Source organism: Lagenorhynchus albirostris, chromosome 5, assembly GCF_949774975.1.
Source record: "Lagenorhynchus albirostris chromosome 5, mLagAlb1.1, whole genome shotgun sequence".
NCBI classification, from domain to species: domain Eukaryota; kingdom Metazoa; phylum Chordata; class Mammalia; order Artiodactyla; family Delphinidae; genus Lagenorhynchus; species Lagenorhynchus albirostris.
The window spans coordinates 132,562,815-132,588,731 of NC_083099.1; the positions used below are offsets into that span (position 1 = coordinate 132,562,815).

The following is a 25,917-nucleotide window of genomic DNA, read 5'->3' on the forward strand; positions in this document are numbered from 1 at the left end:
CAAGTCTAAAGGACATTCAAAGCAATTATTCATTTTGTTTGGAAGTATGACGTGAAATACCTGACAAGTTTTCTAGAGTTAAAAACTTTAAAAAATTTATTTATTCATACATGTTGAACATCTAAGCTTTATATTATTAACATATTTAATGTGCTGGGGATATAAAGATTAAAAAAAGTAATAATCTTTTCCTTCAAACAGCACATAACCTAGTAGAAACAGACAAATGTCAATTGCTGTCAATAGGAGACGGCACACACTATTATGGTGACAAAGGTGGAACTGACAAAGTCAGTGTGTGTGAATCTGAGCGGGAGTCCCAGGGGCATGTCTGAATTGGGTCCCAAAGGAAAGGAAGAACATTCAAGGCCAATTTAAGGAAGGACATTACTGGTTAAAGAGAACAGCGGCTTCTGGAAAGGCCTATTATACTATTAGCAAAGTGAAGCAGTAAAGTGTGTTGTTCTGAGAATTGCAACAGAATGTCTTTTGATGAGAATCAAGGAGAGAAAAGATGAGGTTTATTATTGAAGCAGCAAGAAAGAATCTGTATGAATACAGATTGCTATCAATTAAAAAAGAAACAAATGAGGTTTGTGAGGCTGAACAGTTAGGCCGGGGCAATCCAGGTCTTATATGCCATGGAAAGGAACCTGGACTCTGATCTAGAGTGGTGGGAAAACCGCGGAGAAATTTTTAGCAGGGATGATCCTCATGTTCATTTCTGAAAGACCCCTCCAGCAAATAGCATACAGGAAAGCAAGGAGGCAGAGGACACTGAATAGTAGTTAGGCTCTTATTCCAAGAATCTAGGGAAAAGAGGTGAGAGACAACTGAACGACGTGCGAGAGATGAAGAACAGATTTAAGCCCTTTAGTAGGCAGGACTGGCAGAATATGAGATGGAGGAACATAGCTGCTTCGAATGAGTGGGTGGATGAAGGCATCAACTCAATGCAGGAATTTAGAAAGAGGAACAATTTCTGGAGACAGACAACAAATTTCACATGTTAATACTGAGAGTTGGAGGGGCCTAGGCTACACCTGGTGGAAATGTGCTGAAGTGATTGATTAAATGTACAGAGCTCAGAAGAACCATGGTGTTAACTTATCCAGAACATGGATGAAACAAAAAAGGGAAGAGTTCAGACCTGGGGAAACTCACACTATAGACAGAAGACTCCAAATTTCCTAATACAGCAAGATTTTAAGGCAGACCAAAAAAGTGACAGCCCCAAATGTCTCTACTTCAATTCAAGAAGTATAAGAAATACACTGAAGTTTAAATAACCAAGGCTATTTCCTATGATGAATCAAAAAAAACCACTTTCACAAAAAGTAAAAATCAAGATTAAAGGGGAGGTGCCAGTGCTTTCTATAGCGAAGACGTTGGTAATTATGGGAAATAAAGAACAGGTATGTTAAAAGATTAAAGGGGTGGTGAAGGAGGGGAAGGCTGATATCATGACTGGAGACCAGTGTGGACCTTGAAATGTCAGGAGAATGTTAGTTGAACCCTTTCATGGAGGATGTAAATTTAAGTTGGATCTTTCACACACACACAAAGGAAGGGCAGAGAGAACATCTGAAAAGGGAAATCAGTAGAAAGGGCGGTTCTTCTACCTCTTCTCCGCCCATCATCTTGTCTTGCATTCTACCACAGCCAACGCCTCTAGGAAGTCCTGGACCTTTCATTACAAGTAACTTTATCACTTCTGAATTCTCATTTTCAAGTACCCCACTCTCTGACCCTCTTTCCCAAAACAACCTTCAATCCCACTAGGATCAAGTCCCCAGTGCCCTTCACGTCTTTACTTTCCTCCTTACCTGTCTTGGAGTCCACGGTTCTCCCTTACCATGTTGCCTGGAAAAACCTCAACACTGGCTTTAAATGCAACTCCTCTACCTAACCTGCACCTGAATATGGCTGGGCACCACCTCCGACATGCTGACTGGTCTCATTTTATTTATAACTACAACCACAAATGCTCCCTTAATCCTGGCCAGCAATTCTAATTTCCCTAGTCAATTCACATTCTTATGTTTCTAGATATCTATTTCACATGTTCCTGTTTCTCCTTAATCCTGTCTATTCTTAGCTGGTTTTATATAGCTTCTGGGAGGTAAAATTCACATAGCCTACAATTCACCCACATAAAGGGTGTAATTCAATGTTTTTTTAATATATTCAGAGTTGGGCAACCATCGAAATAAATTTTAGAACATTTTCATCATCTCAAAAGAAACCCTGTATCCATTAACCATCATTTCCTGTTTCCCCCCAACTCCATCCCAACCCCCAGGCAACCATACATTTTATTTTCTGTCTCTATGGACTTGCCTATTCTGGACATTTCATAAATGTGGAATCATACAATACGTGACCCTTTGTGACTGGCTTCTTTCACTTAGCGTATCTTTTCAAGGCCCATCCACGTTGTAGCATGTATAAGTACTTCATTTCTTTTCATTATCAAGTATTGTTAAATGGAAATACATTTTATTTATCCTAGTTGGTATATATTTTTTAAAAAAAGGACTTTTAGAAAGGCTTTTTTAATCCACCTACCTACCACCAAATCTACCGATTTACCTGCACCTGTATCTGTATTACTCCTTCCATCTGTCAACATCTGTGCCCCACGTTCAAACTCAGAATCCATACCCTCACCTACATAATATCAACCTAGAGAATATCTCTTCTTTCTTGCAACAAAAATTTCCCCTCTACTGGGTTTTCCAATAATGAACATGCTAGAGTTGTCTTTTAGAAATAAACACGAAAGAACTGCCCTCATCTTCTATCTCCCTTCAGCTCACCGCCGTTTCACTGTTCCCCTATATAGCACATCTCCTCAGAGAGATGTCCAAAATCATTGTATCCATTTCTTGTATCTCTCATTCTCTCCTGACCCTATCTATATATACTTGTGAACCCATCACTCCAATAAAACCACATTTCTCAAGGTCATCCAGAAGCCTTCATTTTGATAAATCCCGTTAGCAAGTCTCAGCACTCTTCTTTGACCCAAAAATGGCATCTGATAGTTGATCTCTCCCTCCTTCCTAGGAACTTTCTTTACTGGGCTTCCGGAATACCTTCCTCTACTTTTGCTTCCTAGCCCTCTAGCTGCACCTTCTCAGTATCCTTTGCTGGATGGAACAGTAGAGGACAGTGGTTAAAAAGCACAGGTGCTGGAATAAGTGTACCTTGAATTCTAGGTGCTGCCACATGGAGCTGTGACCTTGGGCAGGTCACTTCATCTCTTTACGCCTCTGATTCCACATCTACGAACTGGGGATAACTGTGTTGACTTCAAAGAACTGTAAGGCTTAAATGACTCATATATATACAAACTCCTTAGAAGAGTTCCCATCATGTCTTAGCTCTCCGTATCATATCTTCAACTGCTAAATGCTGACGTTTTCCTGGGCTCATCCCTCTCACTACATTCCCTCCCTAGGTAATCTCACATACTCTGGTGGCTGTAAATATTATTTTTATTTGCTGACTACACCAGAATTTACATCTTTAGACTTTACCAGTTGTTTAGTTGTCATCTGCACCTGAATGTCGAAGTTAAAACATCCAACATTTAACTTGACATCCTCATCCTAAACCCACTCCTCTTTGAGATTTGCCCATCTGAGGAATGGCAATTACACTCAACTAAATTGCTCAGGTCAAAAACATAGTCGTCCTTGACTCCTTTCTCTCACATATATAATAAGGCCATTCTGAAGGCTGTATCTTCAAAATAAGTTCAGAATCCAAATGCTTGTTACCTCTGCTGTGCCATCCTAGTGCAAGCTGTTAGCACTCTAATCTCATCTACTCCAGTGGCATCCAAACCAGTCTCCTCTTTCCACTCTTACCAACGCCTGTAGTTTGCTTTCTATAGAACAGCCATCCATAATCCTTTGAAAAATGGAAACCAGATTTAAAGTGTTTAAGACCTATACTTCTTGTTGTACTCTGACTGGCCCCTGACAACCAGTTCTGAACTCATCACCTGCCGCTCTTCCGTATGATTGCACTGCTCAACCCTAGCAGCCCACTGTAGTCCCTCCAACAAGCCAAGTCTGTTCTCAGTCCAAGCTCCCCTTCTGTTCTCCTCTAAATGAGATGTTTTCCCTGTGTCTCTATGGCTCTTTCCTCTATTATTTCTCTGTATTACCTCCTTAGAAGCCTTCCTTGGCCATCCTATATAAAAGAGTACATCTCAAACGACATTCCTCCAATCCCATTCTCTGCTTTACTCTCTTCATAAGAATAGCTTCATGGGAAATTATTAGTTTACTTACTATCTAAGTCCCCACTAGAACGTAAGCTCCAGGAAGAAAGGCCCTGTCTTGTCATTCAGGGATCTCTAGTACCCAGAAGGGTGCCTGGCACACAGTAGGTACTCGAGTAAATACATGTTGAACGTATGAATGAATGAATGGTGGTGGCATAAGGGATGACTAAACTCATCAACAAGATACCTCTCGGGGGGCAAAAGCAGTGGCTACAAGGTCCAGGTCTCTCCCCCAGGGCGGTGAGTCTCTTTCCATTGTAAACCTATGAATATCTGAAATTTTGAGAAAAGCTGCAATGTTCTTTCACAACCGCCTTTTCCGCTCCTAGTCGCAGTTCCACCTTTTCTTGATTCCAAACGAATGAATGTCACTGTGGCATTGTGCATGGACCTAACTCAAAATTTGTTCATACAAGGAAAAAGATATACCAGCCACTCTTATCTCTCCCACCAATGCCCTGAGAGCCCCAAGGCATATACATATATGTATTTGTTTAATCATTAAAAGTGTTTTTTTTTTTTTAACTACAAACCTTCAGAAAATTGAAGTAACAGTACAACCCATACATGTATTTCCTTCGCCTAGATTCACCAGTTAACTACATTTAGGCCGTAATTATTTTGAAAAGACTCCCAGGTGATTCTTACAGGAGGCACTGTGATGGGAGAAGGGGAGAATGGAAAAATGAGGAGCTAGTTTTCAAAAGAATGAGAGAGAGCACATTTTAGATTGCATTATACATTACTATACCAAAAAAAAATCGTTCTTAGAATGGTAGCAAAAGATTGCTAAAAGAAATTTGAGTTTTCAATAACATATAGTGCAGGCAGACTAACACGTGTATCTATTTTTAGCATGGGGCACATTATGTTTTGATAAAATCTAATACATGAAAACCATAATTTCAAATGAAGAATCAGAGACTACTATCTCTTTAAAATGTCTCCTTGGATTTTTTGCAAAATAACGTACAATAAGGTTTGGTCAATTTCCCTATGGCTCATTTATAGTCGTTTTTTAAGAATTTGTATATGAATTGCTATTTTATTGTAAGTGGCAAAGTATAACAGCTGTGACTTAAGAGTTAAAGAGTTGTACTATTAGAGTCAAGAAGCTTGGGATATACTGGTAATCCATCACTGAATGAGATCATCCATAGGAAATTTTATTTTCAATGTTAGCTGGAAAAAATCTTACCTGAAATTCTTCACAGCATTATCTTTGTCTACCAAAATCAATCTAGAGCCCAGAGTTTCTGCCCCTCCCACCTTCCTCAGGCCCAAAGAGACGTCAGAGAGATTTAAACTTAAAACAGACTCTTTAGGCTGGAGTTCTACAGCCTAGGAAGTGCAGAGATGGAGACAATATGATAAGCAGCTTTCAAGTTTTCGTGCAAGACCTTCTCCATGTTTTGTTTGAACTGCTTCGCCTTCTGAGAAAATATAGTGTGTATTCATGCATAAATTCATATCCAAGGTAAATATCTGCTGTGGATCGATCACTATTAAAACATTCATTGAACAATGTTATATACAAAGTTGATGGCACTGTGATGAGTATTTGGGAAAAGAAACATAGTGGAATAATATAATGCAATATTTAGAGTACCAATTCAAATATTTTAAAGCTTTCAAAGAACACTTTTAAAGGATAAACAAACATCTGGTAGACCCCTCTGGGTTATAATTTAACATAACCAATATTATAACAAAGTCTACAATAAGGAAGAATATTAAAATGCAAAAAGTGTTTAAAAAATTAGGTGTTACCATTAAAAAAAACTTTTGAGAATTTTCTTCAGGTTTCCTTTGAATGTTATTCACACTAGTAGATTGGTGCTCTAATGTTCTAATTTATAGTGTTAAAAATTACTAATTACAAAAGTATCAAAATTCTAGGCAGAAAAATCTAAAGCTAAGTGAAATCACAAGTCAAATATCAATTTTAAAGTACAGTTGACCCTTGAATAACACAGGTTTGAACTGTACGGACCCACTTATACACAGATTTTTTTTTTTCCAGTAAATACGTACTACATGATCCGTAGTTGGTTGAATCTGCAGATGTGGGACCTCGGATATGGAGGGCCAACTATAAAGTTATGTGTGGAGTTTTTACTGCATGGGAGTTGGCGCCCCTAATCACCGCGTTGTTCAAGAGTCAAATGGAATTACAGAACTTGATAGTAAAATTATTCATCTTCAAGGCAGTCTTAAGGATCATAGATAGTTATTGCATAAAAGCAAACACGCCTGTTTAATTCACAAACCAATTCTGTCTACATAATTCTTGAAGTGTCCAAAGTTTGGAACATCAAATGCCTATCGAGGCCAGGCAAGGATGTGTGAAAATCAAGCATGAAGTATACATCATACTACTGCCTAGCAAGTCAGCCTGTAGGCTACCAATCTGTGACTTTTGCTTTAAATATCTGGTAACAAATAATATCAATAAGAAGCAATCGTACACATACCCAATTCTTATTTATAAATTTTACCATCATCTATAGCAGTGTGACAAAACTGTAGAGAATCTCTGTATAATAATAATTAATGAGTAAATGTATCTGGCAAGAGAAGAGACTTTAATTTTCCACAATAGGAATGAATCCGATTTAGCTTAATTTTTCCTTGAAAAGATATTATGGATATGCTGGTAACACAATAGAGATATGTAACACAAACAAACATTTTTTTGTGTATTTTTTTATTGTTTGGAACACCAAAGTAACCCAAATTTCACATTTACAATGAAATTTTAAATAAAAATATGCTGTACATTGTATTAGAGATACATATACAAAAGTTTGGAAAAGTAAACACATACACTTATACAGTAAAGAGAATGTACTGATGAATTGCTATCACCTTTAATATGCCTTCTCTCCTAAATGGTCAACAACTGTAAACTGTTTCCTTTAGCTTTTATGAAATGACCACTGCTCTAGCTATTTTGAAGTGTGAGGTACCAAGAACAGATTCCTTTAAAATCAAGTGATAATGAGTGATTATTGTGCATCAAATAGTTTTATGTTTTCAGATTATCAGTTACTAAAATAATCAAAATCTCTAAAAGATGGAGGTGGTTCCCTACAAATCTGGCTGCGAGGGCTACTTCAGCCCAATTCAAGAAACAGGTAGTCATCACTCCCAAACTAACATCCACACTTAAGTCTGATCATTCAGAAAATTCTTTACACCAAACCATCCTTAAAGCACCCCACCACCTCCTTCATAACCAGGGCCTACAACAGAATTTCGGAAGATGTTTGTTGAAATCTTTTTTTTGGCCCCTCTACTTTAAAAATATAATTGCCACATTTCAGAAATTAGGATCCAAGAACTCAGTTAAGTCTCAAGGATACATTTAGCTTCCATTGTAAGAAAACAATTTGAGTATCATTAATAGGAAGAATACAGATACCATATTGTGCTATTTAAATGAAATGCCACTATGACTAACACACATTTTCTCAGTAAGCCAACTGATGGAACTTTAATACATGTGAACTTATCTCCTGGTCTAATATACCATGAAATATCTGAGGCAACCATGCCAAGATACATACTTTCCTAAAAAGGCTGCTTCCTCTGCTGACAATTATAATAGTTTTAAATAAATCACAAGTAAGTAATATAATTTTAGAATTTCCAGTACTCTTCTCTAGGTATGCTAAATATCGTCTATGACATTCCTTACCTGTAATAAGCACCCACCATTCACTGAGTGCCTACTCTGTGGCAGGCCCCATGTCAGTTGTTTATATATGTTAGCCCAACTGAATGATCACAACACCCCGGTGTGACATTTCATTCCTTTTCTCACAGTTGAAGAAGCAAGTTTAGGATCACCTTCTAGGCTTAAAGTTTTCTGTGTAGTATAACACTGCTTTTTATTATCGTAAGAGAAAACATTAGAGCACCAAGAGAAAACTTGAAAGCATCTTAGTTCTAGTATTCTGTTACTTGGTTAACATCAACAATATTCAACCTATTTACTGATCCTTTAGTGCTACAATATTGCATGTGATTACAATATTCCTTTATCAAAATGATGGAATTGTGACTAGTCTTTTGGTTAAATCCTTTATTTGCATATGCATTAAAAAGTCTCATTTCTATAAAAGGTCAAATTCATGGGATATTCTTTTCAAGATTTCTAATTGAAGGAAAATGGAAGGCTCTCTTTCTCATGATTCAACTAAACTACTGCAGTTTAGTTAAAAGTGCCTATTTTAACAAAAGTTTTCATTTTTACGTTATGTCATATTTTAACCTTTCCAGATCTGGAACAGCCTTCAATTTCTAAATTTTGTTTTATAAGTTACAGACAAAGATCATCATCAGAGGTGAAGTATAAACAGTCCTACACTGAAAACCATCCATCCACCCACTTACATAATAATGTTCCTCTCTCATGGAGCTTCCATTCTTGGGGGTGGGAGGAGATGGACATCCAAATAGGTATGTTAGATAATGATAAATCCTAAGAAATTTAATTATTTTTCTAGCAGTGACTAGCTTACTAAGTTTATTTTTCATGCTCACCAACTTTTGATTTGTTTCACATGTTGGCTGAGAGTTTAAATTATACATTTCAGTAGTGATAAGAAATAAAAGGGCAGAGTCTCCAAGACCTAAATGTTAAATAAAAGGCAGGTAATTTATTCTTTTTTTGGGCGGGGGGGGGGCTGCACCGTGTGGCTTGTGGGATCTCAGTTTCCCGACCAGGGAATGAACCCGGGCCACAGCAGTGAAAGCCCAGAATCCTAACCACTAAGCCACCAGGGAACTCCCTGGGTTATTTGTTCTTAAAGGTTGTTCGAAAGTAGCAGTTATTAAAGTCTTGGAGATGAGGAAATCTTTTCATTCATTCAGTGAATTTACTAAGACCAGAAAAAATCCACAAATGCATGAAATTCTGTAAACAGTCTCAGGTGGCCTAATACCCATGGACACCAGAGTAGGAAACTTCATTTCAAAGAGAATTCACAATCAGGAGCATGCGTGTGGGGTGGAGGAAAGAAGCTGATCAGAAAATTCTACCCAACTTAGATTCTTTGATTCTTATGTAACCATCTTATTACAAATATGGGGGGGTGGAGAATCATAACAAAACTGAGATCCAAAGATATTAAGGTTTCCTGGCTCCTAGTTCACTGTTCCTTCTACTATGACTTCCATTAGGGCACAGACCTCTTAAGCAACTTCCCCATTAAACAAATCATTTTCCATCATTATGATGACTACACTACATTACTTGTGACAAATTTTAACCCTAAATCCTCTTTTACCATTACCCAGTCTGTGTACTAAAAGAAATAAAAATCAAGTTTATTATCAGCCTAAACTCAGTCTTGGAGAGGGCAGAAAACAGCATGCCATTTAAAAACAAATTGATTTTTATTATAAATGTAGTACATGCAACGAAGTGAAAATTTCCAACAGTACTGAAAGCTGTAGGTGAAAAGTAAAAGTCCTACATCACAAACCAATGTCCCACAGTCCTACATCCCACAAGTAACCAATATGCTCTTTCCTTAAAAAACCTAAGATTATGAAAGCGAACATTTGCACACACATACCTCTGAAAAATACAATGGGCTCATAGGACTAGAATATTCTAACACTAAGGATGAATTAACTACCCATTAGGAGAATCAAGTGTTAATTATATTTGGCAATACCACTTCAAATACAACAATTTATTAATTGTTATAGGATGGTCACTATAACAAGTATATGACATATTCACTTATAATTCAAGCAAGCAAGGGTAAGGCCTCCTAAAGATGTAAACAATCTAAACCACACTTCCATGGATCACAGAAGTAGAGTTGTGGGTAAAGAATACAACAGATGAACTTTTGCAGGAGAAAACTGAGGGGTCAGTGGAAAAAGCATTGCCTCAGGCTGTGTAACTGTCACTCAGGTAACAAAGCCATTTTTTGGCAATGTATCAAAGATAATTTCTTTGCTAGCCCACAGAGAATGCTACCAAAGTCCAGGGATTTTAAATGTATAAAAATTAATCCAGACAGGGAAAAAACCCACATTGTTAAAGAAATGCTCTCTCTTATAAAGCTGCGATGTCTGGGGTTTTGTTCATCATGGACTATGTACCAACTCCTTTTTATAGAGATTAGTTTAATCACTTTGCTATACCAAATTAAGATGTGCAAATCCAAACTTTTATTCAAGACAGACAAACAAACATGATTTCATTTTTGAGGCTGTCTCTTGAGCATATTCTTGGTAAAGACTAAAGTACACATATTTAAGAGAAAGATCTTCCTCAAAGAAAAATAGCCTCAGAGAACGTTTTACCAAAAGTAGCACTGTTTATATAAAAAGCCTAACTTGGGCAGGGGAAAGAAAACTAATGATAAAAAACTTAACTTACCAAGAAGTGAAACAGGCTGGGTTACAGGAGGGGTGGGCAGATTCGTGGGTGCAGCAGGTGGCACAGCAGAACCATACATTTTCACACTGTCACCAGACTCGGCGTTTCCTCTAGCCCCAGACACCACTGTTGGAATGGGATTTCCAATAGATAAGTCTTTTGTAGTGTCTTCATTTATACCAGCGATAGTAGCTAAGGAATATAATTACATCAACATGTGAAGCTGAATAAATAATTATCTCCCGGTCAACATTCTTTTGCCATACTATAGGTCCTATTACTGGTCCATTCTCCCTCCTACTCTCAATCCCAAGAGGACAAGTGAACACAAAGGAAAAACATGCTTACAGTTTGGGATGTTTATTGGTGGAGTGTGAGGAGGAGGAATGGATACTGGTGGAGTTATAGGAGGTGGGGGTCCAGGAGGAAGAAAACCTAGAATAAGAAAAATAATGTCAACTGAAGTTGTGTCACTTTATTTCAGGCTCTAAAAAAAGAATGTCTTCTCAAATAACTTAGTGTACCTGGTGGTAAATGCATTGGGTTGAATCCTGGGCGCAGAAATGGTGGAGGAGGTGGAGGAGGAGGAACACCAGGACCAAAGCCTGGAGGGGGAATTCCCAAAGGAGGCGTGAAAGTGGGTGGCTGGAGAGCACCAACTACAGGAGGTCCCGGCTGATGTGGTGGGACCTAGAAAGAAAATGGAAAATGAAGGCACAAATCTAGCCACCCTCCCACCCACAGTGTGTAGAGACAAAGAAAATACTTTGTTGAGAAAATTTGAAAAAAGGAATCTCTAAATTGTGCTTATTATGTGAGTACACTTATTAGATAACAGGTGGTAATCTGCACCTACCCCTAAACAATAGAAACCACATATTTTTTCCCTTTTTCTATTTGGCCGCACCGCGCGGCATGCGGGATCTTAGTTCCCCGACCAGGGGTCAAACCTGTGCCCCCTGCAGTGGAAGCATGGAGTCGTAACCACTGGACCACCAAGGAATTCCGAGAAATCACATATTTACTCTCTACTTTATGACAGCAAACTCACACTGTAATTCACCAGCACCTGTATTGGTGTTCTGCTAGAATATTAATATGTTAAAAAATGTCTCATGGTTAGGTCAATAAGTTTGAGAAATACAACTTTTTTTTTTTTTTTGCGGTACGCGGGCCTCACCGTTGTGGCCTCTCCCGTTGCGGAGCACAGGCTCCGGACGCGCAGGCTCAGCGGCCATGGCTCACGGGCCCAGCCGCTGCGCGGCACGTGGGATCTTCCCGGACCGGGGCACGAGCCCGTGTCCCCTGCACCGGCAGGCGGACTCTCAGCCACCGCGCCACCAGGGAAGTCCCGAGAAATACAACTTTTAAAAAAGCTCCCTGGTGGCGCAGTGGTTGAGAGTCCGCCTGCCGGTGCAGGGGACACGGGCTCGTGCCCCGGTCCGGGAAGATCCCACGTGCCGCGCAGCGGCTGGGCCCGTGAGCCATGGCCGCTGAGCCTGCGCGTCCGGAGCCTGTGCTCCGCAACGGGAGAGGCCACAACGGTGAGGCCCGCGTACCGCAAAAAAAAAAAAAAAAAAAAAAAAGCTACCTGGTAATCTGCACGGTGACTAAGATCACAGGTCCTTAGGGTCAAAGTGCCTGGTCCCCCTTTCAGGTCATTTTGTGACCTTGAGCAAGCTACTTACATTACACTCCCTAGACCTACCTCAGTTTACTCATCTGTAAAATGGAAAAGTGCCAACCTCACATAATTATGGGGATTAAAGAGTGAATAAATATTAAGTGCTAGTGCCTGGCACTTAATAAATACCCAACATATGTTAACTATTGTTACAAAAAAGTATAATCAATCTTAAGAGATTAGTCAAGTTTCTTTGACTTTCATTGAATCTTATTTAGAACCTGCACTGGAAGGCATATCCAAAAGGTCAGCTAAAGAGTGCCAATTTGAGGACTCCATTTATAAAATATCACAGTTAAGTATGTATCAAAGCATGTAATTTTCTCCTAACACTATGAAAAATGAAGAAGCTAGGCAACCCAGTTTTGTGATAGCTCAGATTTATCTGATTCAGTTTTAATGTGAGAAATTGGGGAAAGAAGGTATTGAAAGAAAAGAAAAATCTAATGGATCATACATAAAAGTATGGGTCAAGTATTTATAATTTTTACCAAAACATTACTTACTTAGCTCTTAACATGTAACAGGAAAATCACATCTCAAGTCAAAAAGGTTATGAGGTAAGACACTGAATAATCTCGACAGATGTAAGGCAATATGAAATTTATTCTGGTTTTTAAAAGCATTTATAAATAATAGGTCTGACATACCAACACACAAAAAATTAATATGCACTCATATCTTTGACTATGAATCTAGACATACATCTATAGTAAGACTTAGAAAGGTATCTTTCTAAAAGTTTAAACAATGCCCCAAATAGTCTTACCTGTGGAGGTGGTACTGTTATAGGTGCAGGAACAGGAATAGGAGGGACAGGCACAGGTAAAGGCTTAGGTATGGGTGATACTGGTTCTGTGTGTGAGGTTTCTGCCCCTCCATTTTGAGCAACTTCATTTTCATGCTTTTTGGGAATTCCCTTCCAATCTATGAGAGTTAAAGAAATTTAACAAAAGCTTACATTTCAGCTTATAACTTTAAACCCAGAAATGATTTTTTAAATGTTGATATTAAAATCAGAAAGCAGGACTTCCCTGGTGGCGCAGTGGTTAGGAATCCACCTGCCAATGCAGGGGACGTGGGTTCGAGCCCTGGTCCGGGAAGATCCCACGTGCCACGGAGCAACTAAGCCTGTGCACCACGACTACTGAGCCTGTGCTCTAGAGCCTGTGAGCCACAACTACTGAAGCCTGAGTGCCTAGAGCCCGTGCTCTGCAACAAGAGAAGCCACCACAATGAGAAGCCCGTGCACCACAACGAAGAGTAGCCCCCACTTGCCACAACTAGAGAAAAGCCCGCACTCAGCAACGAAGACCCAATTTATTTTTGGCAGCCAAAAATAAATTAAAAAAAAAACCAAACCCAAAACAGAGAGCATTCTGATTATTAAAGAAATGCCTATGCTGATCTCATAAACGTTAATTATTTAAATTAACAATAGCAAACATGCAAAAAGAATGCTTACTTACGTGCCAGGCACAGTTCTAAGCTATATATATATTTATTTAATTCTCATAACCATCTATAAGTACCATCTATAAGTAGGTCCTACTATTATTATTCCCATTTCTCAAGAGGTGAAATCAAAAGACAATTTGCCCAAAGTCACATACCTAGTAGTGGCAGAGGTGGGATTCAACCCAGGCATATTTGGCTCTAAAGTCTCTGTTCTAAACCACAACAGTGTATTGTTTGGATTAAAGACCCTGGGAGGGAGGAGCAGGATTCTTTTTACCCTGGACCAGAGTCTCCCAGAATGCCTGGCACATAGTAGACCCTCACTACCTGTCTGCCTGAACAGAAACCTAGTCCGATCCTTAAGCGAAGGCATTACGCACCAAGGAGGGAGGAGGTGGTGTATGGGGAAAGTCCAGCATTGTTTCACTGCCTTTTGGCTTTTCAAATCATCACTCCTGACTGAAGTTCTTTAATGCTTTAAGTATTTACTGTACTTTGCCATGCCACCCTGTGCTCCTTTCATCCTGCTATCTATCAATCTTCAGGGTATGCCCCCACAAGCTGCCATTTTTCCCAATGCAATTCCACTATCAACCTGGCATTTTTAATATTCAGCCTACAAATAACTGCACCTCCTTGTCTTACACGTTTACTTTTGATGGCTTCTCTGGACATTTAAACATTTTCTAAGAAATTACTATGAAACAGTGGATTTTACTAACAATGTTCAGTTTGAGACTCATTTGATCTGTTAGGTTTTTACAGTGAAAAATTCTACCTAAGATCCACTTAATACTATAATTAATAATTAAGCCCATAATCAGTATTTATTTGTGTCTGCAACTCTCCCACTAAATGTAAGTTCTCCCACTAAATGTAAGTTGCATAAGGGCAAGGACCACATTTGTCTTATTCACTGTTGTTTCCTCAGTTTATTATAATGGAGAGACTGGCACCCACATAGTGGGTATTTGAAAAATCTCGAAATTCAGATCCTAAGGCAAAGAATAAACATTTGTCATAGCACTACCAAGGAAACAGATGAATTTTTTTAAAAAAATTAAATACTGCTTTACCTGGATTAAGTGTATCACTGTCCAACATTCCTCCTTCACAAAAACTCTCCAGTTCTTCAGGCTTGACTTTGTCCCACGGAATATAAGTAACACCAAGTTCTACATCCCAATACTGCTTATAATCTGCCTTTATTCCTTTGTTTAAGGCCCAGGCAATCTATTTCACCATTTGTTAAAATATAAAAAGAAAGGAAAGGAGAAGAATGTCATACATTGAGAGTTAACTGTTCCTCATGATTCTAATTATTCAGACTTTGTCAGCAAGGGAGCAATCTGGCCTGGCTTTCTCTGGATCTCACTCAAAACTTTATTCGGTGCTAAGAAACTGGTTACCCTACCATCTCACTTTGTTTCTCCTAGGATGGAAATCTGACTGGCAATCACTTCCTTACTCACTCTTCCAACCACCCACCACCCCGCAAACCCAGGCAGCATAAAACTTAAGAGAAAAGGAAAAAGTTTATCAGGGACAGGCTGAAGTTCCCTATACAACTCAGCATAAAAAAGTGGGGAGCACTTTTAAAAGTCTTGGGTAACTCGGAATTACTCAACATCAGACAAAATCCTTTTGCGGTGCGATCCAAGGGTAGAACATGGTATTATAACATTAAGGAAACACTGACTCTGGCCCCTCAGAGTAATACCCATGTACCTATATCTTTTCCTCTATCTTCAGTGAGTATTTTTCATAGTTCTAAGATGAGATGGCAAACTTTAAAATTAAAATGTGAAGAACACAAAATTTTCTGAATGACAAAATAGTTTACAAAATGACATTATATTTAAAGCGCCAAGTAAATACCTTGATGAACCTACCTACCTTTAAAAAAAAAGACAAAATTCTACCATGCACCTAACATTTAAAATTTTATTTTAACTCTTAGGAGATAACCTCTTTAAAAAAAGATGCACAGATAATGCCCCGTGTCCAAAATTACAGTTTTTTTAAAAAAGTCACATATATTAAGTTTTAAAAGAAATGAATTATAAACTATAAAACAGTACCTTTATGGATTTCTGGTTCACTTTATAGTTTCCTCGGCTCAGTTTCTGCAGGGCACGGTTAGCATCTTGCCTATGAACCATAACAATATAGGCACAACCTCTGGGAGGAATCATCTGCTCCAAAAGATTTTAATATTATAAAATATAGTAACAAAAAAATAAAAAAGCAACAAGATATAATACTACGTAATCAGTTCCAACAAGCCCAATTCAAACCCCCTGCACCCTCCAGAGCCAGAGTTCTATAACTGGAGATTAAATTAATTTGTTAAATTGGTGGTTCCAGTTTGGTCTCAACTTCCAATTATCGACAAATCTACAGTTCCCCAAGCTTTGTTATATAAAGACTTTTTTAGAAAAACTTTTTAGAAAAAGGTTTTAGGTTAAACTTGGTGACCCAAGAAATGTAGTTAAATGCTAAACATGAACTCAGAACACCTGAACGCTAGCCACATCTTCTACAAACATGGGAAAATTTTACCTTAGGTTTCAAGTCCTTAATTTCATAGAGTAACATTAGTCACATCTATCTACTGTCATTAAGTGATTTAATAAATACTCACATTAATTGATTCAATTGGACCAAACTCTTCTAAGAGACTGGCAACATCCTGCTGAGTAGTCCTTTTGTCCAGCTGTCCCACCCAGAGTGTAGTACTACAAACTTAAAATAAAATTATAATCATAAAAATATACACATTCGATAATGAACAGCACTGTACTTTACATGAAAAAAATCATTAAAGAAGATATGCATGAGTTACATTAAGATACCACAAGTTTAAGTAGAAAACCCCATATACATTTAAAAAATTCTAGAAAGTTGTGGTAGTACTTCCAGAAATGGAACCAGGATAGTGAAAGGTACACCTATGAGTTGGTAAAAAAAATTGGTCTTTTTGAAGACACATCTGAAGATTTCATCTACGTAAACTAGGGCCAGAGAAGCAGTATTTTGCCCAAGATCGCCCTTGGCAAGTGAACACAAGAGCTAAGACTTGATCCCAACTATCTTGATCACCAACCAATTCAGTGCTTTTGTTCACTGCATGTAGCTGTTCCTTTCCAACTGTCGAGAGTATATGAGTTTTGTTTCATGTTGTGCCCTCGGTAATAAGCCTTGCAGAGTCAGAAGTTTTATATATGCCCTAGTTATACTATAAATTAAAATTTCATTAATAGCTAGAGTTGTATCAAGAATATGTCTAGCACACCTTATTAAACATATTCTAAACACATCATGAAATTTAGGAGATAATGTAAGCTAGTACATTCTGTAAATCATAAATCTTTATAAAAGAGGGCACTAGTTATTCTAGGGGGAAAAAACCCCACCTTTCCACCATGTGTAGGAGAACTAGTTAATGACTCTATTTCATACATTCGATTCAAGACACACTTCCTCATCATTAGTTTGGTTCGCTCCTCATTGCTGCTTTACAGCTGGCTTAATGTACAAAGGCAAATCCAAGGGTATATGCCAAAGCACAAATGAGTAAGACCTCATAAAGTGGTATTCTGCTAACAGTTATAAAACATTTTAAACTCATGACATGAAAAAAAATGCAGGAAATTTGAATATAAACGTTCACGTACCACTAGCAGTTTCTGGTTTGATTTGAGGAAGGCCTTTTTGTCGGCGCTCTCTTTCTTTTTCCCGATCCCTTCTTTCTTGGGATCGAGATCTAGGAGAATGTCGGCGTCTATCTCTGGACCGAGATCGAGAACGTCGATGACGAGACCTTCGAGTTCTAGAACCAGATCGAGATCGTCTCCTTTTTGGTGACCTAATATTTTCAGAACGAGGGAGAATGGATTAACACATGGTGGTAAAAAAGAAAATGTAAGCACGTGTTAATCTGAAAAAGAAAAAATACAACTAGGTAATTTAATGTTTGGGTATGTAAGAATTTGACAGCAGGGAATTCATTTTAAAGATTTTTAATATGCTCAAAGTTAGAAAGCACAAATATATGATAAATGAGATAAATAAAGATGCTAACTTATAAAAGTACCTCCCATCTTTGATACCTCTGGTACTATACTACATGACATCTTTATAGTGAAGAAGCTAATGTCATCATTGAGATATACTGACTACTATTCTCTATCTTCTCAGTAAAGTCTTTTCTGTGGGAATTAAAACATGTAATCCGATTACAGTATTACTTATTCTCTTTCCACTTTTTTGGGTTGATAAATTGGTAAAAGAACTCTGAATACATAAATCTTATGATTCTATGTATATCTGTAAATAGGCATTAAAGCAACTCAAAGGGAAAATATGTGGGTTAAGATGACTTAATTTTTTAAAATTAATACTTCTCCTACCCCCAATCCACACATGCATACAAACATACCAAGTGTTATTTTATTAGTCCTGGGCATCTGAAAACAATCCAACTAGATTTTAAATTCTATCACTCCTAAAACATACAGATTTGGATTAACATTTTCTATAAACTACCTGGATGCTGATCTAGATCTTGACTTTCTGTTATCGGACATGTGCCGCTTAACCTCTTGAATACAAGGTTGTTCTACTTCCATTTCCTTTAAAAAGAAAAACAAAACACAAAACCCATCATTAAAAGAGAAAGTGGCAATTATAAATAGAAAAAAACGGGACAAAAATCTAAAAAATGCTAAATTACAAATCTCTTGCCCTGAAAGTTCTCTTTTGGTTACTTGAGACCAAATTACTAGTTTAATAATGACTGGCCATGAGTGGGAAAAGTTTTTTTTATATGGTTTACAAGATTAGAAGAAATACTGATCTACTTCTGGAAATTATTTCGTAAAAGTTACATACTGTGTTTACCAACCATCACCTAAAGCAGTGAATTAGGCACTGTTTAAACATTCTATACTCTATCTCAATCCTCACAAACCGTATGGAAATTTGTAGTATTATTATGTCCACTTTCCAAATGAAAAACTTCGCTCACAGAGAGGGCAAATCTGTGCCCGAAGTAATAGTCTTTCTTCATATTCAAAATGGAAGGTAACAAGCCAACAGGCAGCAATCTATTTATAAATCAAGGGAACCATACAGATAATCAACAATCTGAGAATGAAGTTTTACCTGATGTGCCTTTTGTGTAAGTGGTTCACTTTGTGCCTGAAAGGAAGTTTGGAAAGGCTGCTGCACGGGTGGAGTTGGAGGAATCACAGACTGAGCCATGGGAGGAAATGGAGGTGTAGGAAGAAGGCCAAATCCTGGCATCTGTCCATTAGGAGGAAGTGGAACCTTTTGTTTTTTAAAACAAATTGTACAAGCAGACTTTAAGTAATTAAAAAAAAAAACCTTGAACACGGAACCATGACTGACAATTCCTATTGGTACAATCTCTATTCAAAGAATTGTTATATATCCAAGAATACAGGGTAAAAATCCTACAACTCGTTTTAAAATTATGAATACATGATCTGCTTTTATAATTTAAAAACATAACTTCATTTATATGAGGAAGCAATGTGACAGACTGAACTTAAACTCAAAGGTACTCTGTATTGCAAACTGTCTCTCTTCAACTGTAAAGGCAATTAAGCTTTGGGGGGAGGAAAAGTGGCTAGAAGAATTGACTTCTAGGTATATTTTAAACATTTTACGCCAAGGGGAGTTTCAACCAACATGCCTAGGGTTGAATACATAATACTTAGGGTTTGATATTTAGGGTTTCAAATATCATAATAATGAGAGTAATTATGCCACAATGTAACAATTTTCTACATGTGACATTCCAACGCTAATAGAATTAAAAGTATAATTGTAATGCCATTATAGTATCACAAAATATTCTTTCTAAATTATTAATAAACTTTCAGCAATTGTTAAACATCTGGAAATAAGTTCATAGGCTTTCTTTGTATTTTAAACAGGCTTATAAAATATTTTTCAAACTTCATTCCTCAGCAAGTCATTAAAATCACAATATCAATTTCATATGACCAAATACAGGCACATCTCAGATTCGATTCCAGGCCACTGTAATAAAGCGAATATTGCAATAAAGCAAGTCACATGAATTTTTTGGTTTTCCAGAGCATGTAAAAGTTATGTTTACACTATACTGTAGTTTATTAAGTGTGCAATAGCATTATGTCTTAAAAAATCAACATATATACTTTAATTAAAAAATACTTTACTGGGCTTCCCTGGTGGCGCAGTGGTTGAGAGTCCGCCTGCCAATGCAGGGGAGACGGGTTCGTGCCCCGGTGCGGGAGGATCCCACATGCCGCGGAGCAGCTGGGCCCGTGAGCCATGGCCGCTGAGCCTGCATGTCCGGAGCCTGTGATCCGCAACGGGAGAGGCCACAACGGTGAGAGGCCCGCGTACCGCAAAAAAAAAAAAAAAAAAAAAAAAAAAGAAAAAAGGCTTCTCACAAGGGAAATAGCTGTATAACTAAACAGGCCAGTTCCCTGAAATAGAACCACAATCTCTCTCTAAATTATTTAAACAAAAATGCCTATTAAATTATCAGCATGTAATGTTTAGCATCCTTGTTTTAATTAAAGCAAAAGCAACTCAAATCAGTTATGTACTCAACAGCTTTTACTGTAGCTATAGTATTTAGCCATGCACACAGCTAAGTACTGGGAAGTGCAACCCATATGCTCTAATGAATAGATCTTCAGTTATTAAAACTCAGCTATAAGAAAAATGCCTCTACCTGATGGTGCACTGGATCCTGCTGTATTGCCATCATTCGAGGTTGAAACTGATCCATGTTTTGGTGCTGGGTATATGCTGGTTGCTGCATGCCATCTCCAGGAAATCCACTAAAAAAGATGAGTAGTCTTTTCACCCATTCGAAAACACATGAATCTTAGCCACATTTATACTACAGAAACTTAAAGAATGCTGTTCAGGAGTTATTAATAATCAACACTTTACTGAATCATATATTTGCCTGTATTAACTTAAACACAGCATTTTCCCCAAAAGTCATTTTTAATTGTAAATCTGACAGGATCTCCTCTCCATTCAGAAGAAAACTCCAAATACCACAATTTAAAAAAAGAATTTTAGAAGACTATATGAAAAATGATTTCGTTATTAACTGTTACTTGCATTATGCCTTATTATGACTACCAAATCTCTATCTGCTGAGGAATCAAAAGAAAGCAACTCACAAGGGTGCCTGTGGAGGAGAAGCAGCAGTCGCAGCAACAGAAGGTACAGCAGCAGCAGATGCAGGGGGCGCAACAGCAGCAGCAGGTGCTGTGGTGGCGGCGGCGGCGGCGGCAGCGGCGGCGGCGGCGGCAGCAGCGGCCGCAGCATCTTCCTTCTTCGATTCTTCCACAGCTTCCGGCTCATCATCGTAATCAAATCTATCAAGTAGCTTCTGGAATAGGTGTGTATGTCAATTTTCCATTTTAAAATTCAGACTGTGATTCACTGAACAAAAAACTTTATAAAAACAGATATTTACCACCATCTATAATCCCGCAATGCTGTCATGTACAATTTCACCTTCCCACATGCCTCTTAGGACCCTAGTTCACAGACAATTTTTACACAAATGCCATTTTGAAAAGACACTTTAAAGAATTCTGTTTTTCTTCCCCAATTCTAAGTACAGTGTTTTCTTTTTGACTATTTTCTATATGATTTTATAACTAATTTAGTGATAGAAAGACTTTACCCATTCATTTTCCTAGACTAAAAACTTTTGGAACTTTGCACATATGAAAATGGGTACACATTTTCAGTCGGCTTTGTAAAATGTACAGAAAGAAAGACCATCTTATCCAATCCTTATAAATGCCTACAGAAAAATGTCCATATGCCGCTTGATCGAGAATATGAAAAATAAAAGAGAATGGCACAGACAGGGCTGCAAAGTCTACCTGTGCACTTGCTTCTTTCTTAAAACGTCACAACCCACCTTAGATTACCAGAAACTTTCATTAAAAAAAAAACAAAAAATCAAAAAAACCAATCAGTGCACTTCACAGGATCACGTGTCTAGAAGAAGAGCTGTTTAAAAATATGGTTACATTTACTCAGAAAAGAAGGAATGAAAGTAATGCAACCACTACTGTGTTTTGATAGATTATACACAATATTTCATCATCAAAAGAAACATACAACGTACATATAGCTTCTTCTTCTTACAGACAAGGAGACTAAGGCTCGGGTAATTAAGAAACATGACCAAGACTGTACAGTTAATACATGTACAATTAGGATGTGGACAATGGTCTTTTCTACCTCAAAGCCCTCAGTCTCTGGCATCCAACAAGGCTGTCATTTCTCTCAGGCTGTGCCCTTCCTGCTCATGGATTTCCAACCTCAAATTCCTAAATTTGTATTGTTCTGTGATAGTTCTGCCTGGAAATTCTGGTTCTACTTTATTGGACAACAGATTTTTAAATTAGGAAAGGAAGTCCCCTTCTTGGACAACACTTCTGTTTCTTTCTTCATAATTCTAGGCCACGTGACTAAAAGTTCTTATAACAGAGCGATCTAACATGGCCCAGGCACCTTGCTGCTTTACACACGTTAGCTTACTTAACCCTCATGGCAATAAAAAAATATAGGTACTACCATAGCTCTTCTACAGTGGTACACAGTGAATACTAACTCAACATCAAGATAGAGTCAATGACAGGAGCCAAAATTAAAACCTGGGTCTAAACTGTCTACAAAAAAACCACAAAGCCTATGATCTTTGCAGTTTATCGCATATACACATGTTCCTTAAAGTTTTACGATTTATACCTATTGCTTGGGAGAAGATTTGAAGCAATTAAAAAATTAAACTGAGATCTCTACTATCTAAAGACATTTCTGTTGCTTTTTAGGAAACTGAAGATCTATGAAGCAGCCAAAATAGAAAAACTGTTCCCAGTCAGCTGTCTGACTAGCTTAAAATAGACCTTTACAGTCAAAGGAAAAGCACAGAATTCCTTTTTCTAAACTTAATATAACTAACAAACATTGGCCAACCCACTTAAGATAAAACACTAGAGGAATTAGTTGTAATTCAAATTAACAACAAAACAAGCATGTCAGTAGCACTGCTATTACTCAACATTTCTTTTTTGGAAGTCCTAGCCACCAGAACAGTAAGAAAAGAAAAAGAAACAGGCCTAGATGTTGAATGGGAAAAGTCAAATTTAGTAGCCTAGAAAATCTAAGAGAACAACTAGAAAACTAAGCTTCTAATACCATGATAATTTACAACATAAAATAAAAATCAGTAGTTTTCCTGTATGGCATTATTAACTAAACGAAAGTGTTATGAAACACTAAACATGAAAAATGAGTAAACATCTAAGAATAAATGACACAAGAAATGTATGACATATTAAAAATCTAATAAATTGAGATTCTGTGTAAGAAATTATCAGTACTTGTTAAATTAACCTATAAATTCATAAAAATTTATGCTAAAGTTCATCTGGTAAAGTATGCTGTGATGATCAATTATATGTGTTAACTTGGCCAGGTTATGGTGCCCAGTTGTTTGGTCAAAGATTAATATAGGGCTTCCCTGGTGGCGCAGTGGTTGAGAGTCCGCCTGCTGGTGCCCCGGACCGGGAAGATCCCACGTGCCGCGGAGCGGCTGGGCCTGTGAGCCATGGCCACTGAGCCTGCGTGTCCGGAGCCTGTGCTCTGCAACGGGAGAATTAATATAGATGTTGCTGTGAAGGTATTTTAAAAATGTGATTAACAGGGAATTATTCCCTGGTGGTCCAATGGTTGGGACCTGCCCTTTCACTGCCATGGGCCCAGGTTCAATCCGTGGTCGGGGATCCCCACAAACCACATGTGCATGGCCAAAAACAAACAAACAAAACAAAACAAAGAAAACATTGGGAATTCCCTGGCGGTCCAGTGGTTAGGGCTCTGTGTTCTCAGGGCCTGGGTTCAATCCCTAGTTGGGTACTAAGGTCCCATAAGCTGCATGGTGCAGCAAGGGAAAAAAAAGTGATTAACATTTAAATTAGTAGACTATGAATAAAGAAATACACTCTATAATGTGGTTGTGCCTCAACCAATCAAAGGCCTTAAGAGCAAGGACTTAGGTTTAGGTTTCCCAAAAAAGGCATTCTCAAGACAGCAACATGAAAACCTTGCCTTGCAGAATTCAGACTCAAGACTGCAGCATTAACTCTTACCTGAATTTCCAGCCTGCCACTCTGACCTACAAATTTCAAATTTGCCAGCCTCAACAACTGTGTGGGCCAATTCCTTAAAGAAAATCCCTCCCTTTCTCCCCTTTGTGTGTCTCTGTGTATAACTGGTTCTGCTTCTCTGGAGAACCCTAACACATATGCCCAAGAATAGCCAAAGAATGCCTGAAAAAGAGTAAGGGCAGAGAACACATCTAGAAATGAAATACAAGTTGCAAGTGTTTAAACTGTTATGTTGCAGAAATAAACAAAGATATTAGTGGGACAGAACAGTGTCCAAAGACAGACACAGAAACAAATGGGAATTAAATGTATGACAAAAATTGTGAGAATTGGCTATTTCCAAAACAAAGATTTAACTATCTTGAACCATATTCTAAAATAGGTTCTCGATTGAGACAAACATGAAAAACAAAAATATAAAACTACTAGAAGAAAGAGAATTTTTAATACAAGTTCAGAGAGTTTTCCTAATCACAACACAACACAGAAGACTAAAAAACAAAACCACAATACATAACAATTTATGTTCACATATGGATGGGAACATACACAACTCTGTTCAAAGCAGAGTGGAACTGATTTCCCTTTCTACTTTAGAACTTTCTGTATTATTTGCAATTTTTTCCCTAAAAGCATGTACTTCTTTTGTACTAGAATAACAAGCAGTAATTATCATATGGATTCTTAATTTGGACTACCAGCAATAAAGTTTTGTATCTTAGAATGTTAGAAAGAATCAAAAATTTTAGAGATGATTGAAAGATACTTCGTTCTAGGATTTTCAAACTTTTGTGGTTTTTGCACTGCAACTTGTAAAATGAGATGAAACTGTATATAGTCATAAATCCAGTAAATAGACATGACATAAACAGACAAGAGTGGAGTTGTCTGGGCTAACATTTCAACAGGAAGCTCTAAGCTAGGCATATCCAGCACATCTATATCCTTAGTGGCAGCTCCTTAAACATAATGAAGGCCCAACAGAGAAGTTGGAAGACACTCAACCAACCCAAACCCTCATATTATAGATATGGTAACTAATGTTTTTAACAGCAGAAAACAGAAAGCAACTTAAATGTCTATCAATAGGGGAATGGCTAAATTGTGATGTCTCTATGTAATGGAATACTCCTAATAAGCACTCAGTAAATGTGTAGATTTACATCTATTAACCTTAACAACAACAAAGAGACAAGAGGATTAATATCAAAACAAGCAAGTTAAAAACAGTGTGTATGTATATATATGTGTATATATATACTAAAAACACACATTTTTATATATGCACACACATATATAATGACCAAAAAAGAAAAGCATATATCCAGGAAATTAATTCTGAAAAGATACACAGCAAAATGTTACAGTAGTTACCTTCACGTATGGGGGTTAATGGTGAATGTTCCCCTGTTTACTTTCCTTTACACTGTTTACTTTTCCTTTATATTGAAAATTGTGCAATGAGTATATATTAGATTTTTAACCAGGAATAATAATCAATGTTTTGATGTCGAGGGGGAAAATCCCTCAAATTACAAAACAACAAAATGAACAAGCCAGAGAAGCTAGAGAAGGGGTAACTTCCACATTCCAAGTTGAGTGATGTAAACAATGGGGTGGGTTATGTGAGAGAAGCATACCTTGTCAAATGCAGTTTTTTGTTCAGGTTGGGGGAAAGCAGCTTTTTGTTCAGGTGGTTGTGTAGGAGCTGTCTTTAACTGAGCTGTGATAGCCTGAACCTGAGCCATCACAGCATTGTCAATGGCGGGAGACTGTGGTTTTGGAGGCTGTTGAAAAGTCTGAAGGATCTGCTGAAGCTTAAAGAATGGGAAGACTGATAAACCAC

The 25,917-nt window shown here is 37.7% G+C and overlaps 1 protein-coding gene across 4 annotated transcripts in view; it reads right to left on the reverse strand.

Annotated features, from left to right (window-relative positions):
- Positions 1 to 25,917, reverse strand: part of SCAF4 (SR-related CTD associated factor 4) — a 61,004-nt gene that overhangs the window by 8,763 nt on the left and 26,324 nt on the right. The window contains exons 7-19 of one of the 4 annotated variants that reach the window (XM_060150829.1): positions 25,712 to 25,888; positions 21,060 to 21,271; positions 20,597 to 20,705; positions 19,009 to 19,173; positions 18,391 to 18,476; positions 17,520 to 17,710; positions 16,487 to 16,587; positions 15,924 to 16,037; positions 14,919 to 15,075; positions 13,154 to 13,311; positions 11,225 to 11,390; positions 11,049 to 11,135; positions 10,701 to 10,826 (exon numbers count right to left, since the gene is read on the reverse strand). In XM_060150829.1, coding sequence (XP_060006812.1) covers positions 10,701 to 10,826; positions 11,049 to 11,135; positions 11,225 to 11,390; positions 13,154 to 13,311; positions 14,919 to 15,075; positions 15,924 to 16,037; positions 16,487 to 16,587; positions 17,520 to 17,710; positions 18,391 to 18,476; positions 19,009 to 19,173; positions 20,597 to 20,705; positions 21,060 to 21,271; positions 25,712 to 25,888 — 1,849 coding nt within the window. Of the gene's footprint in view, positions 1 to 10,700; positions 10,893 to 11,048; positions 11,136 to 11,224; positions 11,391 to 13,153; positions 13,312 to 14,918; positions 15,076 to 15,923; positions 16,038 to 16,486; positions 16,588 to 17,519; positions 17,711 to 18,390; positions 18,477 to 19,008; positions 19,174 to 20,596; positions 20,706 to 21,059; positions 21,272 to 25,711; positions 25,889 to 25,917 lie in introns of all 4 variants that reach the window. The other 3 variants (XM_060150828.1, XM_060150827.1, XM_060150830.1) reach the window with 3 other exon arrangements.